The following is a 15,382-nucleotide window of genomic DNA, read 5'->3' as shown; positions in this document are numbered from 1 at the left end:
GGGATATGGGCAGCATGCCTGGTCACTAAAAATACCTTATTTTCATGCCTATGGGTTTTCAAATTTTTATTCCACGTTTGCATATTTCCTCCAAGAAAGCGATTGATTATATGCCAAATTCTCCAAAGTTTTTGAACGAACCACGAACACGGTAACAAGTAGGGATAGCATCTTTGATCATACAATAAATCATTCCACCCTTTGATCATACGATAAATCATTCCACCCCTACGACGTCATAAGGTCGCTCTTATTATACATAAGTGCCTCTCCCTTAAAGCCTCATGAATGCCATCTCAATTTACATGCTTTTCAATGTTGAGCCTCATTTTTTGAGATGTATGAAGAAGTGTGAATCATGTTTATAACTACCCTCTCTCATTTATCACTAGAATTACAGCCACCAGAACCTTCTTTATGGTACAGTTCCAATGCCAATGGTTCCTAAGTTTCCTGTAATGGCCTTAGCAAACGATGGTCAAATGCCTTACTTATTGCATTTTTTGTCTCCCACATTATGCTTTGTTGGTATGTGAAATTGTCCACATTCAAGAAGGGCAAGGACTAACCAATCACATTGCATCGAAGGGTGTAGTGATCATCTTCTTGACCATATCTTTCTGCTGCATGTGTCTGTACATACAGTTGCATCAGCATAGCCTAGCTCTTAAATTAATAAATCTGTATACACTGGATTAATAAACTATGTCTAGCTGACATCACCTTGGTACAAGTTATGATGCAGAGAGATATGGACAGAGCAATAAATTCAAACCAGATTTGGACACAAAAATGCATCCATATATTGACCCCTCAAGTGTATATTGACCCCTAGAAGCTTATCATCACTCAAAACCTATTTTTAGAGGGCCAATTAAAATATTTGAGAAAGACAAGATGCTGTAGTCAAGATCAACTAATCCACGTTAACTGCGATTAAGATATCGAGCCGGAAAGAACATCCTAGTGTAGATCAGCTGCCTCCAGCTCTTCAACTTCATATCTCACTTCTTCCATACACTCGTTAATGGCTGTAACAGCATCCTGTACAGCTTTGATAGCCTCATTCAAAGCAGCATTATATTCAAACTCAGCCTCTGCATCCTCTAAACCATCAGCAACTGAAATTTCATGGACATGAATGCAATGGTGTTGCAAGGGCATGTTCTCAAAGCAGCACTGGTCATGAGTGACAACACGTTCAGATGGCCGTCCTGCTTTCTTCAATACCTGCATCTGTGCTGTCTGAACAAACAAACAAGCAAACAGCAGCTTATGTTAGGAACGGGTCTACAAAGATATCTAAACTTTCACACCCAGGTGATGAGTGAAAATCAAAATATAGCCAAAAAATGGATCAATTAGAGGATTTATTAGATGACTCTGAGATAGACAAGGAATAATTTAAGTTTTCACACCACACCATATGCAATTTTTTCTTTTCTTGAAGCTGAACAGAGTGCAATAGCTTTGCCATGTCCTCTCTGCAATATCCAGGGCTCCTAAGAGTGGATTCTATCTTGAGAACCTGCATCATAATGTCATAGAAAAAAAGGTTGATTTCAGCCTAGCTGCTGTTAATTTCTCCTGCTTTCAATTCTTTTTGGCTCATCATTGTCAAATTGATATTCCCTGCCAAAGATGGGAGCTCAAAACATAATAGATAGACAGAGGAGAATTTTTGAAAGGCCATGCTAGACCTTCCCTGAAATCTCAGTTAGGAATAGCCTTTTCTGTAACCTATCTTGTGTTAAAGGTAATCTATGTTGTGTTTAAGGTACGTACAGGGATGGAAAGCTCTGTATGGGGTAAGGATGCGAATGGGCAAACCAATAAAACCACTGGAGGACTGTCATGTTGTGGCCTTGAAATCAACTGGTTATTACTGGTATGATCACATGATCTTAGCCTGGCTTTCCAGGGGAGATCTCCCCTTACTCCTCTAATTTGTCAGCTTGTACGCCTCACCAATCATCTTTGGTTGATTTCTGGAGAAGGCGGACGAGTCTGATTCATTCAGCCTGAAGGCCCATCATTGCCCGGAGGCTTGTCCCCTTTGTCAAGCTCTTTGCCTTTGGCTTTATCTGAGTTGCCATCTCTATAAGAAATTGATGCATGGTCAAATTGTATTATTATCCTTTTAAAGACCACAGGAAAGCCTTTTTCTGTGTGCTGACCTTGATATTAAAGCCGATCATTCTTAGCAATGGCCTTGTGAGATCATGGACATAGAGCTGGGGTGGCACAGCTGGTTGACTTTCAATATCTTTTAAGTGTACCATGGACTGAGGTTGGCTCTTGAGTGAGCGTGGGTGTGCGTGCGTGCTTAGCACACGTGTGTTTGCACACGCACCTGCACACTCATACTACTCAAACGTCTGTAGAAAAGAGCTAGACTTGACAAATCAAATTTGCACTTAAGCTAGCCCTTTTTCATTTGAAAAAAGCTAGCATGGATAGAGACAATTTCTAGCAAATTAGCTTGTTTTGTATATGGACAGCCGAAATTAACATGTATCTAACCATGTACTTCACATTAGTATGTACTATGTAGAATGCCAATCTTGTACTTTCCTAAATCTATAATGTCTATCATTCAAAGTCCCCTTCCATAGAGTGCACAATCATCAAATTAGGAGTTTGTTTGGAATGGAGCGCTTCCAAATTCGGGGATCAGCAATTCCTTTCGGATTGCATTAGGGAGATTAGCTGCACTCTACAAAGTGCTGGTTACGAAGAGAAAGAATCTTCAAAGTTGATCAGCTTTTCTGAGATATTTAAAATGAGTATGGTAAAGAAAATGGCTCACTTGCTTTGAGCAATCAGTAAATTCAGACGTGATTTGACTGCAGAGTGCTTGGAAGGTTGACTCAGCTCCAGTCTCTTTGTAATCCGAAAAAGCTCTGCAAAAACCATGAATTGTCTATTGAATTTAAAGTTCAAATGCTCATTACTTTACTGTCCATTCTCTCTCTCTCTCTCTCTCTCTCTCTCTCCCCCCCTCCCTTAGGGCTGCATAAGAAGGAGCCAAGCATTAAAAAATGGCTGCATTTTGTTGCTTTGTAGATTTCAAGAAAGCATTTGACATTGTTCCACGCAAGAAACTATGGAAAAGATTGAAAAGCTTCAAGTCCCACACGAACTTCGAGAGGCTACATACCGTCTGTATGAGAAAGTACGAGCTGAGCTAGCACAGCCACTTGTAGATGGCTCCTTCTCCAAAGGGAAAGCTGTCATAGCAGTGACATAGGTATCAAACAAGGCTGTCCCCTGTCGCCAACTCTTTTTGCTTTTTATGGATGACCTGGAAGATTGGATGAGAATAAACCGTAGAGAAGCTGTCCAAATAGCAGGGTTTTTTCTATTTTTGCAGATGATATACTCTTCTTCGCAAAGAGCAAGCAGAGAATGCAAGCACATTTGGATGCAATAAGGAGCTTCTGCAGCTCAGAAATGCAAGTCGACATAGCCAAGACAAAAGTCATGGTGATTGGGACTCGCAATAAACAGATTGATGCCACTTTCAAAGGGGAGCCTTTGGAAACAGTCAAACTCATATAAATATCTAGGGCTGGAATTCGCCAATAACTACAAGTGGAATACATGTGTAGAAAGAAGAATCTTGGGAGCATTGAAAGCTTTATACAGCTTCCAAAATAAGTGCAGGAAGACACATCTATGGAATTGGGAAATGAGAAAGTTTCTATACACTATGCTTGTACAAATAGTGATCCTTTATGGGTGTCTAGCATGGGCTATTGGGCTCTCTAGGACCTACTGGAAAAGAATAGAAACGTTACATAAGAGATTTCTCATAGGGGAATTGGGGGTTAAGGCTCAGACACGCTACCCCATCCTGTTGGCTGAGATAGGTATAATACCTCTCGAAGGGGAGGCACTATGCCACAATTCATGGCTTACCTCAACAAAGTTGAGAAGATGGATGCCATCAGGATACCTCACAAGGCATTGGAAGCTACACAAACCACTGGATGGTACCGAGATGGGATGGAATTATGGGGTATAACCAGAGGATGCATGTGAGATGAGGGGGATGGTGGCACAGAAGATGCTAAAAAAATTATAGCAAAACCCAGGGGCAATTGCAGTTCTACAAACATGTGATTAATCCAATGGACAGCTATGGGATGCAAAAATACCTTGAGGAAGACGTAAGAAGGTTTGAAAGGCATCTAATATGCAAGATGAGAACCAGCTCACATGACCTAGAAGTGGAGAAGGGAAGGTGGGAAAGACCTTTGGTGCCAAGAGAAGAAAGAACGTGCAAACGAGTAGCACGTACTTCTAACACGTCAGACCTATGCAACAGCAGAGAAAGATACGATAGAAAAAGGGGCAACCTGGAAATTCTATTAGAGCAGCCAGCTACAAAGCTAGGGAGCTATATAAAAGGAGTTTTGGAACCCACAACAAGGTACTTGGACTAGCACACAAGCTAGCTCAACAAGTACTAGTCTATAGTATTTTCTTTCACCCGATGTAAAAGACCACTATTTGTTGATGGTGATCACCAGTCCCATAGATCCTGAAGGGTCTAATACAATCAAACCATATCATATCTCTCTCTCTCTCTTATGCAAGCTGATGCTTCATGTGCCTACCCAAAAAACAAAGAAAAGGGTTTGATTTAGCATCACATTAAGGGGAAAGGAGAACGAGAGAATGACAGAGAAAGGGATAAGGGGAGAAACAAGAAAGAGTACAAGATTCCAAAGCAATTGACTCTACAGGACATTAACACACACGTCAACAGGAATGGACTAGGTCTGGACAGCAAAGCGATAACGAAGACTGCTACAGTATCTACCTCGGTGGGGCCATCATCCTCATCATCATCACCAACATCCACCTTGGGGTCCTCACCATCAACTTCGACAACCACAGCGGGATCTTCTACCTCGACCTCGACCTCGACATCGACCGTTACATCAACTACAGTTCCATCACCTACTTCACAGTCTCCAAATATCTATACTGGCCTACAGTACTCTCTCTCTCTTCCCTGTCACCCCTCCCACTTAGCCAACCCTTCTTCCAGTATTCTACTAGAGTCCCCTTATCACTGCTCAGCTCACTCGATCACCACCCACCATCCAGCCCCCCCACCTTTGTACTAGCTCCCTTCCGGTTCGAGATCCCCAGAGGATTGGGCTACCCACAAGCTGACCCACCAGATCGGTGGGAGTCTCTTCTCATATATGTACACAGTATTCGGGCACGTGAGGTGGAGTTGACCTGATTTGCACAAGAGCAGGCCCGTTTCCGCATGCGCTCGTCATTCAGCAGCAGGCCAGTCTCATCCAGGAGCTCAGATGGGTCACACCAGCAGTGGCGGTGGAGGCCCAGATAGCCACCATGCAGTCGGCCATAGCAGAGACTTCCAAATGGGGTAAATGTAGTGAAGTGGGAACCTGCGAAGGCAACCGTTTCGCCTACCCTTTTGGAGCAGCAACAGAGGGCCACTAAGGCTTTCAATATCAAAGTCCGAGGAATCCCACAAACAGAGATCTCACCGATGGATAATGCGACCACCTTTGTGGCGACTACACTAGGGGTCCCTGATCATGCTATTGTGGGAGCATGGTGAGTGGGGAGAGACCCCAACAGAGAGTAGCCTCTTGTTATACACTTCAGCAACACTCAAGCACGCTTGGCAGCTTTGCGTCGTAGTTCGGCCCTACGGGGTCACCCCACTACATCTATGGATGAGAACCTGACTCCTTTGTAGGTAGAGGAGAGACATGCTCTCTTGCAGCTGCGGGATGCGGCTCGAAAGGAGAAAAAGTGGGTAGTAGTGCGGGATGGACGTCTCATCACCGGACCCCACCGATCACCTAACCGTCCTCCCACATAGGGGGCGAGGTCTATGAGAAGCAAGATACCGAGACCCTTGCTTGCACCATTTGGAACTGTAATGTAACCCTGGTCCCTTTGGTCAGAGCCTCGGAATTCCTCGGAGTTCTACACAGGACAAGACATAGTCTTCTACACAGAGACACATCAGAGCCTAGAGCGCCCCTTACTGATGGTCAGTGGATACACTTGGGAGTCAGCCTACCGGGGGGAGACGAGGGAGACATGTGGAGTATGTGGTTCAAGAGGAGTGGCAATCCTACATAGATTGTCTCTCATTGGAGCAATCTCAGTGGAGAGGAGAGATGCACATTCTAGGTTCCTTTGGATCTCATTATGACGCACGACTAGCCAAGATCTCTTCGTAGCGATCTGCTACTTCCCACCAGAGACATCACACTTCACCAGGGTAGTGCAGGAGGAGGCCGAGACATCACCATACACAACTCTCCACCAGGATATCATGGATTTTTCAAGCCGCGGAGATGTTCTTCTAATTGAGGACTTCAACTCGAGGACAAGAACACGTCATGTGCCACTGCTAGATTTTCGAGAGAATATTGTTTTACTTCCTGACATAGATCTCACTGACGTTGGCATATCATGAGTGTCCACTGATAGACGGGCCCCTATTACCTCCTATGGACATGCACTACTTGATCTAGGTACAGAGCATGATCTCATTCTCTATAATAGCCTTGAGCAATGGCCCTCCTCCAGTGGCTTCACCTGCTTTCCACATGGAGGGGGGTCTAGCGTGGTTGATTATATCTTGGGATCCCCTGCCTTCACATCACACATCACGGACTTCTCTGTTTCGCCACCTCCACCTAAGGCGGATCATACACATCTCTTCTTTAGTATCCACCTTGCTACACCACCTACAATACCACCCACTTACACTACCTATAATGGCCTACACTTCGATCATAGCCTCTCACCAAGATATTATGCACGACTCTACACTCTACTCACCTATATTGATCACATACCTCTCCTAGAGGACGGGGCCACTTTGATTAGCCGATCACTGCACGAGACTACCCTTCACGCCTTCCCATACACCACACTCTCTAAATGTCCATCATCTCTAGGATTCATGCCATGCAATAGCTGGTATGATGACGAGTGTAAGGCTCTTTGCTTTCAAATCCATACATGGCCTACCAAGAGAACTGGACATGTTACGCGAGTATCGCCGTCTAGTTCGCCAGAAGAAACGAAACTTTGTTCGCTGAAACGAGGAGAAATTAATGAACATCCTGTTTAGCAATAACCCCGAAGACTTTTGGCGACAGTTTCTTGAAAGGCGGTCCCCCTCACCACTCACAAATACTCAAGGTTTGGCACAACTACGCTCGCACATTATATGACATCCCCAACCAGCCCACTCCTGATCTTTCATCCACACTGTGACCGATCTTTTGCAGTCTATTCACTAAGAGGAGCGTCAAAGACATGGTCATGAAGCTTCACAATGGCCAAGCGATGGTTCATGAGGGTTTATGCACCGAGTTTGTTGCATACGGGATTGCTATCCTAGCAAAGCTATTTAACGAAGCAGTTTGTCTCAGTTCCCCACGCACATGGACCCTCAACACTCACACACCTACCCACAAGGCAGGGGATCCCATGAGTCCAAATAACTACAAGACCATTATTGTTGGGCATGTCATGTCCAAGATATATGCGTCAACACTTGATATGGAGGTCAACCACTATGCAGAGATGCAGGAGCTCAGAGCAGATGGGCAGGCAGGCTTTCAGCATAATCATGGGACCATGGACCGTACTTACACTTAGGAGTCAAAATGGAGACCAGGGCATGGAGACAAGAGGGACTATTGCAGCTTTGTGGATTTCCAGCCCTTGATACACTACGAACAGCAATCTCATTAGATGGTTGCAAGAGCTACGCTATGGCCAGGAGATAGTTTGGACTGTTATGGCACTTTACGAGAGGGTTTCCAACAAAGTCCGAATAGGGGTGGATGGACAGATGAGATCATGAGCACTATATGTTTCAAACAAGGCTGCCCAGGCTGCCCACTTTCACCGACCTTGTTTGGCCTTTATATAGACGAGCTTGAGTCTTTTATGAGGACCCTAGGAGGAGCTGGTTGCTCCATCGTAGGCTATGCTCCAGATTCTATTGCATCCAGTCTGCACATGCTGGCTCCAACTTGACTATCTTGGTCCAAAGCTGATTCATGACTGCTGGTGCAAGAATCTGTTCGATATTGGTTGGATTTACTGAGAGTCATGTTGGAACGAAGTCCAAAATTGCTATAAAATCTAATGTGAGGCTGAAGTCGTGCATAAAATCTAATGTGAGGCTGAAGTCGTGCTCAGGGTTGAGATTTTCACAATTGAAGACGATTTGTTGAATGTTCGATCCTTCACTCAGCAACTAATCCTCCTAGTGTTGAAGAAACAACAACAAATACTTGCTAGGGTCCCTCCGGAACAGAACGGACCTCAAGGAAGCCAAGCTGGTAGGGCATTAAATAGTAGGCTCTAGAGAAGTTTTGATCTCTTCAGGCTGATGGGGTGAAATCCCTATCACCATGAAGAGAAACAGATTGTTGTTTCACCTAAAAGATGTGATTTATTTTCAAGGACACGGTTTTCATTGGAAGTCAGGTCACACGTTGACTACAGGAGCCCTTTTTTTACTTAACCACACGGCTTACAAGCACTTTAATTGGTACTAATTGGTCTTGCTCTTTTAGGATAATTTTCATGAATGAGGCTTTGAGTTTGCAAGCTTGGACTATGATCTGCCATAGATAATTGGAAAATTTGTTTCAGTAAAGTCCACCATTTAAAGAAATAGTTTCTAAAATTTGCGGATGAAATGCTTCGAGTTGCACACTCGCGTGTTCCACGTGGATGACGAGTAGCGGACTCGTTAGAAAATAAGCTATTTCCCACACACCCGACTCTCCGTAAAAAGCTCTGATCCTCACATGATTGCAAAGACTTTGCACGGAAGAACTTGAGATATCAGATCAAGGCAACCTTCTATGGCAATTGATTGCAAACGAAAGTCAGCCTACCTGTGAAGCCTATTATAGATGCTAGCACGACGGTACTGGATTGAGAGAAAGCGACAGAGCAGCTCACGAACGGACTCAAGCTGGGGCTGTGCAGAGAGGGAGGGAGAATCCATGGTGCATGAGCCCACATCTACAATCAAATGTAGAGAAAACCCATAGTGTGCAAGGACCTCATCGTAGCAGCCACGTCAGCACCCATGGATGTTCCCCCAAAGGTGAATTCATTCTCTGACGTGTCAGTTGAAGTATTGCTTGAAACACATCGTTGTAAAAAAGGAGCAAGTGGGTTCTTGGTTCGGGGTCTTGCGTGTTGGTTAAGATGTGGTCGATGGTGGATCCATAGATCGTTGCTGGTGCGTTGATGAGCTTACGAATGTTTTGGTGGAACATGAAGTCTTACAATTGAGCCATGCTCGGCGAACAACAATTGAAGTCAATGTTGAAGTCTCCCAATACGTACATTGGTGTAGAAGAGGGAATGAGTTGTAGTACATTTTCCAAGGCTTGAAGTAACAATGTCATTTTGCTTGTCGGTGATTTGTACAAGTTAATGATTGCGATTTGCTTTCCATCTATTTCTTGGAATACGGTCAATAAACATTGAGAATCGGCATTGTAAGTTGCTGGTGTAGAGAATCCTGGCGTGTCTTTTGTAGTATGTGGCAATCCCCATGTCCTCATGTTGAGAGACCACGCTCAACATCATGTGATTACATGTTCATAGCACTAACACATATAGAGTGCTATAAAGGAAAGGGTTAGATGCCGTAACCCTAACCCTAAATGGGTTTGTATATATTCTACATTTTCAACTAAATCTAGTGTACAGTTAGTCATTTGTGGTGTGCTCTCTAGCTGTGCCCTCTCTCCTTATCTCCACTCTTCTCCTCTCCCCTCTTCATATTTTGTAATGGTATTTAAGCTCCCTTGCCTTCCGTTGAGGCATTGCAATCCGTATGAGAGAGTGTGATTGATTGAGAGATCGAGGGTTCGAGAGTTCTTTCACTTCTGATGAGTGATAGAAAACTTCCGTTCTTCTTAGAGAAAATTTCCGTCCATTGAGAGAATTCCTTCTATCCTTTGTGAAGATTTCCATTCATTCTTCTTAAGAGATTCAGTGAGAGAGGGAGGTCATATTGCAGTGAGACTCTCATCATTGCATTTGATAGAAATTCTTCTCTTTAGGGAGAGAGAGAGAGTTCTTGTTCATTTCTACTCTAAGTGAGAGAGAAAGATAGGTTTCATTGAGAGAGTTTGTTCATTAGAGAAGGCTACTCTCTATCTGCGAGAGAAAGGTTTCTTCGAGGGAAAGGTTCCTCCTACAAGTCTCAACCATTATCCTCTCTGTTCATTGAGAGAGAGCTCGAGGATCCCCTACAGCTTTGACAAAGCCAAAGCAAGCTAGGCAACGGACGACCTTCTTCAATGACTCAGATCTACATCCAAAGCTCAAACATGAGCCAACTTTAACAAGACGCCACGCTCCAACCGGCTACTACCAACACAACATCAAACCTCTTCATCTATTGGACTACTCACCCGCTAGCAAACAACAGCAGCGGCTCAACAACTAGTAGCTATCCAACAACAAGCGGCTACACAATGGACTGCAGGCCAACTCCCTTCAGCAAAAGACTGCAGCAGGTTCCTTGACCAAGCTGCAAAGCAACTCACGCCAGTAGACATGCCAACTCTACAACGATGTCTGGGAGTCCCAGCATCCTTCACGGCCTTCTCCAACAACAGGGCCAGCCTCAACCCAACGGCATGCAACGTCTCCCTCACCTTGACTCCTCCATCAACGGACTCCCACAGCGAGCCCACACAGTGGGCGACTCTTCTGCCTATAGCTTAAAAGCCTGATTGTGAAGAAAGGACATAGAAATTCCTTCGTCCCTCCAGCAGACTTGCTTCTGTGCCACCCGCGACTGACATTGCAGTTTATACGTCTGTAATTTGTGTCGCCATTTGCCAAGGAAAGCTCAACAAACAGCCGTGACTATTCATGCCTCCTTCTAGGCACTTCAAGCAGGCTTGTGATCTATTCTAGCCAGCTTTGCAGTAGCATTCTAGCGAGCTTCTAATCTTAGGTGCCTATCGCGATAGATTTGTAGCCTTTTTTGAGCTCTCAATTTTGCATTTCGACGCCGTTTTGACGTGCAACTAGTTCCAAAAGAAGGCACAAACACCTGCAATAGGATTCTACACACTTAGTAACGCATCAACGATGCCACAAACTGCATCGCCATAGCTAATCTCCTCCTTCACGTCGCCTCTCTACCACAAGCTTCTAATTTTGCTATGTGGTAGATTGGCTCTAACCATGATTGGGTCAAACCGACCTTGGGTTGCCATTGGTTAGACTTTTGACATGTGGCTCTCCTCATACCACACCCCTTATCTCGTTAAGTTAACCCGAGTACCATAACCCTCGTCAACAAGTGGATAGGGTTGGTCAAGTAAACCTCGAGTCAAGCTTAAGTCACCACACTAAGGTTTGGTCAACATTCTGACATGTGGCAGCCGATTGCCACATCATCTTATCTACCACCTCAACAATACCAGTCATCATTCCACCTCAATTACCACATCATCATTGCCATGTGGCACTGACCCCTGTAGGCACAGTCCTCTACCCGGCACACTGAGCACACACTGCATGTGACCACTGCCACCTGAGCACACTACTCTAGAGGCACACCTCTTCACAGGCACAGGCACTACATGTGACCCCCTGACTGCCACATCATCACTGAGCACTTTGCACTCCTTTTGCCCCTCCACCTAGATCAAGTCGTATCTCTTGATCCAGGAAGAATTTGAGGGCACTCTAAAAAGGAAAATCTATCAACTTTTTGTGCTCTATGCGCTTGTCATATCACGTGCACATTTTGGTACAAGTTGCCTACACTTTTAGGCCTCGTCGACAAATCCACTTCCTACACACACATCAGCCTCTACATTGATGCATCTAACCCAGCACATAAAAAGAACCAAAGAAATATTTGATGTTCTTTCATTGATCAATGGTTGGTCTGGATCTAGATCAAAGTAGACTAGGTCACCGAGACGATTTAAATTTCTCCAAGTTGCCAATCTAAACCATGCCCAAAATTCCCGACTAGTTCCTACTCGAAGTCAGTCCCTACACTCACATATGGTTTCACATCATCACATTACCTGAAACCTGACGTTCATCAGTTGAATGAGCAGACTTTAGAGTGTTCAGAGGCATTGACCGATTGCTCAGTGGGTAGATAGCACATGATTTGATTTCACACACACATGCCATCATTGTAAAGCCTATTTGGCTATTTCATGGCATTGTGCACTTTATTCCAACCTTGTAAAGCCTCGTGGCTATTCCCAGCAGCATTTTCCACAAGCCTTGTAATTTAGATTGGATTATATGTTGGAGTTCTACCTTGACCGATAGTTCAGATTTCACTTGCCCCACTTAGTGTTTTGCAATTGATTCAGACAGTGATATCATTTCTTGCACCATGTTTACGACTAGCAACCTCAATCTGGAGGCATCTGCTAAGCTAGACAACTCCAATTATGGCACATGGAAATACCAAATGTGAAGAGACATGGAAATAGGAGAATGCCAAGCTAACTAGGAATGCAAAATGGAAAGCAAATGAAAGAACAAGTGCTAGGCAATGATAACCAAAATACTCACATGATATAAGGCTTGATGTTGACTGATGTGAATGACTCAAGAAAAGTACAACACTATATAGTGTGCCACTAGACTCTAGAAAGTCACAATGTCTATGGGATATCTCCCAATATGACACGTGGCATGTCTAGGACTCACTAGACTATAAAACACCCCCTAGACACCTAGTACACTCATTTTTTACTCACTTTGGCTTCATATCCAACACCCCCCCATGAAGGCAATGTGAAAGACTACTGGAATGGAACGAAGAACAGAACGGTCATCAAACTGTGCACCCTATGTAACTCAGAGGCTAAAGTTTGAGCATGTTTAGAGGTTGATCCAAGCACTCTCATGGCTTGAGAGTCAACATGCTCAGAGGCTCACGTTATAGCATGGCTACATGATCAACTCATAGGTCTAGTAATACACCAACATCTTGGAACTCAAAAGCCATGCCTGATAAACAAATAGACCTATCAAAGACAATACATATGGCTCCCACAGTACATCCCCCCTTGGCTTCATAATAAGACACGTTAAGAAGCCACACACCAAAAAAATAGGAAAACCAATACATCTTTTTAGGAGGACTATCCAAGGTAGAGGACCTTTAGACTCAATGAAATCCAAACACTCAATATATATAATTTTAGGGGGACTACCGAGGGCAGAGGACCCCAAAATAACATCAAGCATGTAGTAATAAAAAATAGATCCCTTATGATAAGAGATGTCCTCCAAGTAGCCAATGCACATGTGTACACATCCCTGCGAGACGATGACAATGTCAATGAAGCACTAGGCAGGATTGCCCCAAAAGATGTGTCGGTGAAGTCCATGGGGTAGCTAAATGGAGCACTCACATAGTGACTCTCAAAATGGCTAAGGGAGAGTTATTGATGTCAAAGTAGAGGCCAGAGGTGTCATGAGCACTTGGAGAGTCGGTCAAAAGTGGAGCTCGGGCACTAGGAACAATCGTGGTAGTAATCAGAGAAGTCAGAAAGTGTTTGGAGCTCACATAATGCTCACTATTAGGAACCTTCAGGGCACAAAAGCCCCAATTTTTATCCCAAAATAGGACAGAAATGGTGTGTAGACAGAAGCAGCAATAGCAAGTGGAACTTTTGAGTCATGAAATGAGGTGTGGATAGCAGCAGTCGGTGGGAATCCCGAGGGCAGGAGCAACAGCTTGGCAACAATCCCGAGGGCAAGGTGAACAGTAGATCCAAGGTTGACGTAGGTTGGTACAGACATATGTACGATAAGGCAGTCTGTACGTATGTATAAATGTACGGCATGCGGGTCAGGTTGTACGATAGATTGTAGGGTCAATCATAGGGCAAATCATACAGGCAGATGCAATGACTGGAACGGGCTGTTGTAAGGTCTGTTTGCAGCGGTTTGTAGCAGTTGGAGGTGAAGCTACTAAAGTGGCTCAGTTGGCTAAGCAATGGCAGGAAAAGCACGGGATATGTGGCAACTCCAAGTCATGGTAGAATCTAAGCATCATGTCATAGATGGGTAGCTTCACGTTGGTGAGGCTTGGGAAGAAGAGAAGGGAAGGGGAGCTCCTCCAAGAGAACAGAGGGCAGCTTCTCTTTCTGGCTACCCTCTACCTCATGGAGAAGCAAGGAGGTAGGGAAGGGATAGGAAGGAAGACTCTGATACCCTATGAAGAGACATGGAGATAGGAGAATGCCAAGCTAACTAGGAACGGAATGGAAATATGGAAAGCATAATGGAAAGCAAATGAAGGAACAAGTGCTAGGCAATGATAACCAAAATACTCACATGATATAAAGCTTGATGTTGACTGGTGGACTCAAGACAAGTACATCACTATATAGTGTGCCACTAGACTCTAGAAAGTCACAATGTCTATGGGATATCTCTCAATATAACACGTGGCATGTCTAGGACTCACTAGACTATAAAACACCCCCTAGACACCTAGTACACTCATTTTTTACTCACTTTGGCTTCATATTCCAACAGAATAGAGTTCAAGACAAATGGGAGTATGTTGATGGATCTACACCTAGACCATTGGATGATCCAACCAGCAGTAGCTCTACTCCACCTAGACCATTGGACGATCTAGCCAATAGTAGCTCTACTCCACTTGTTGCCTCACAGCACCGATAGTGGGATCTCCAGCAACACAAATAGTTTTTGCACCTGTAGTAGATCCTGCCATTGCCCGAGCACAGGTGGAATGGGACAAGAAAGGCAAGTATGCATATCATCTTATCAAGCAAAATGTGTAAGAAGTCATGCTAGGATAGCTTAACACCATCAAGACATCAAAAGAAGCATGGGATATGTTCGTAGCTCTCTATGAGTCCAAGAACACTTCCAGGATTCTCACAATGAGAAACCAAATCAACCAGAGTTTTAGCAATAGTAGTGAAATCGATCATGCTTACCTACTCAGGATCAAAGACTACAACAATCAAGTTGCTACAGCAGGAGAGACTATGAATCCCGCAGAAATGGTTCAAGTCATCCTGAATGGACTAGGAGAGGGACAAGAGAATCTAGCAGAGTATTGCCATCCAACGGCCAATTTTGACACTGGAAGAACTTCAGTCAGTTTTACTTGGTGACGAACTCAGGACTCACGTTATTCATGCATGCAAAGGTCATTCCAATGGTCAAGCATTCACAGCTTTAGATAGAAGCAAAGGTAGAGGCAAAGTAAATCATTCCAGAGAAGTGGTCATCATCAGCAAAAAAGTCATCAGCAAAGTCAGAATCAACATCAGCATCATCCTCAGCA

General features: G+C 44.2%; 1 protein-coding gene across 2 annotated transcripts; it reads right to left on the bottom strand.

Moving 5' to 3' along the window:
* Positions 1 to 508: 508 nt before the first annotated feature.
* Positions 509 to 9,127, bottom strand: LOC147898991 (DNA repair REX1-B protein). Of its 2 annotated transcripts, XM_087378522.1 has the most exons (4): positions 8,934 to 9,121; positions 2,810 to 2,903; positions 1,424 to 1,528; positions 546 to 1,245 (listed from the first exon to the last, which is right to left on the bottom strand). In XM_087378522.1, the coding sequence occupies exons 1-4, from the start codon at positions 9,044 to 9,046 to the stop codon at positions 964 to 966; spliced, it is 594 nt and encodes a 197-aa protein (XP_087234648.1). In that variant the 5' UTR covers positions 9,047 to 9,121; the 3' UTR covers positions 546 to 963. The 2 variants fall into 2 exon arrangements, with proteins under 2 accessions (XP_087234649.1, XP_087234648.1); XM_087378523.1 differs by lacking the exon at positions 1,424 to 1,528 and having other exon boundaries at positions 509 to 1,245; positions 8,934 to 9,127.
* Positions 9,128 to 15,382: the final 6,255 nt, after the last annotated feature.

The sequence above is a fragment of the Dipteris shenzhenensis genome, chromosome 8 (genome assembly GCF_047967505.1).
Source record: "Dipteris shenzhenensis isolate YYH24624 ecotype China chromosome 8, Dip_SZ_1.0, whole genome shotgun sequence".
Lineage (NCBI taxonomy): Eukaryota > Viridiplantae > Streptophyta > Polypodiopsida > Gleicheniales > Dipteridaceae > Dipteris > Dipteris shenzhenensis.
The sequence above is the reverse complement of the archived record's forward strand: the minus strand, read 5'-3'. Positions and strand labels throughout refer to the sequence as shown.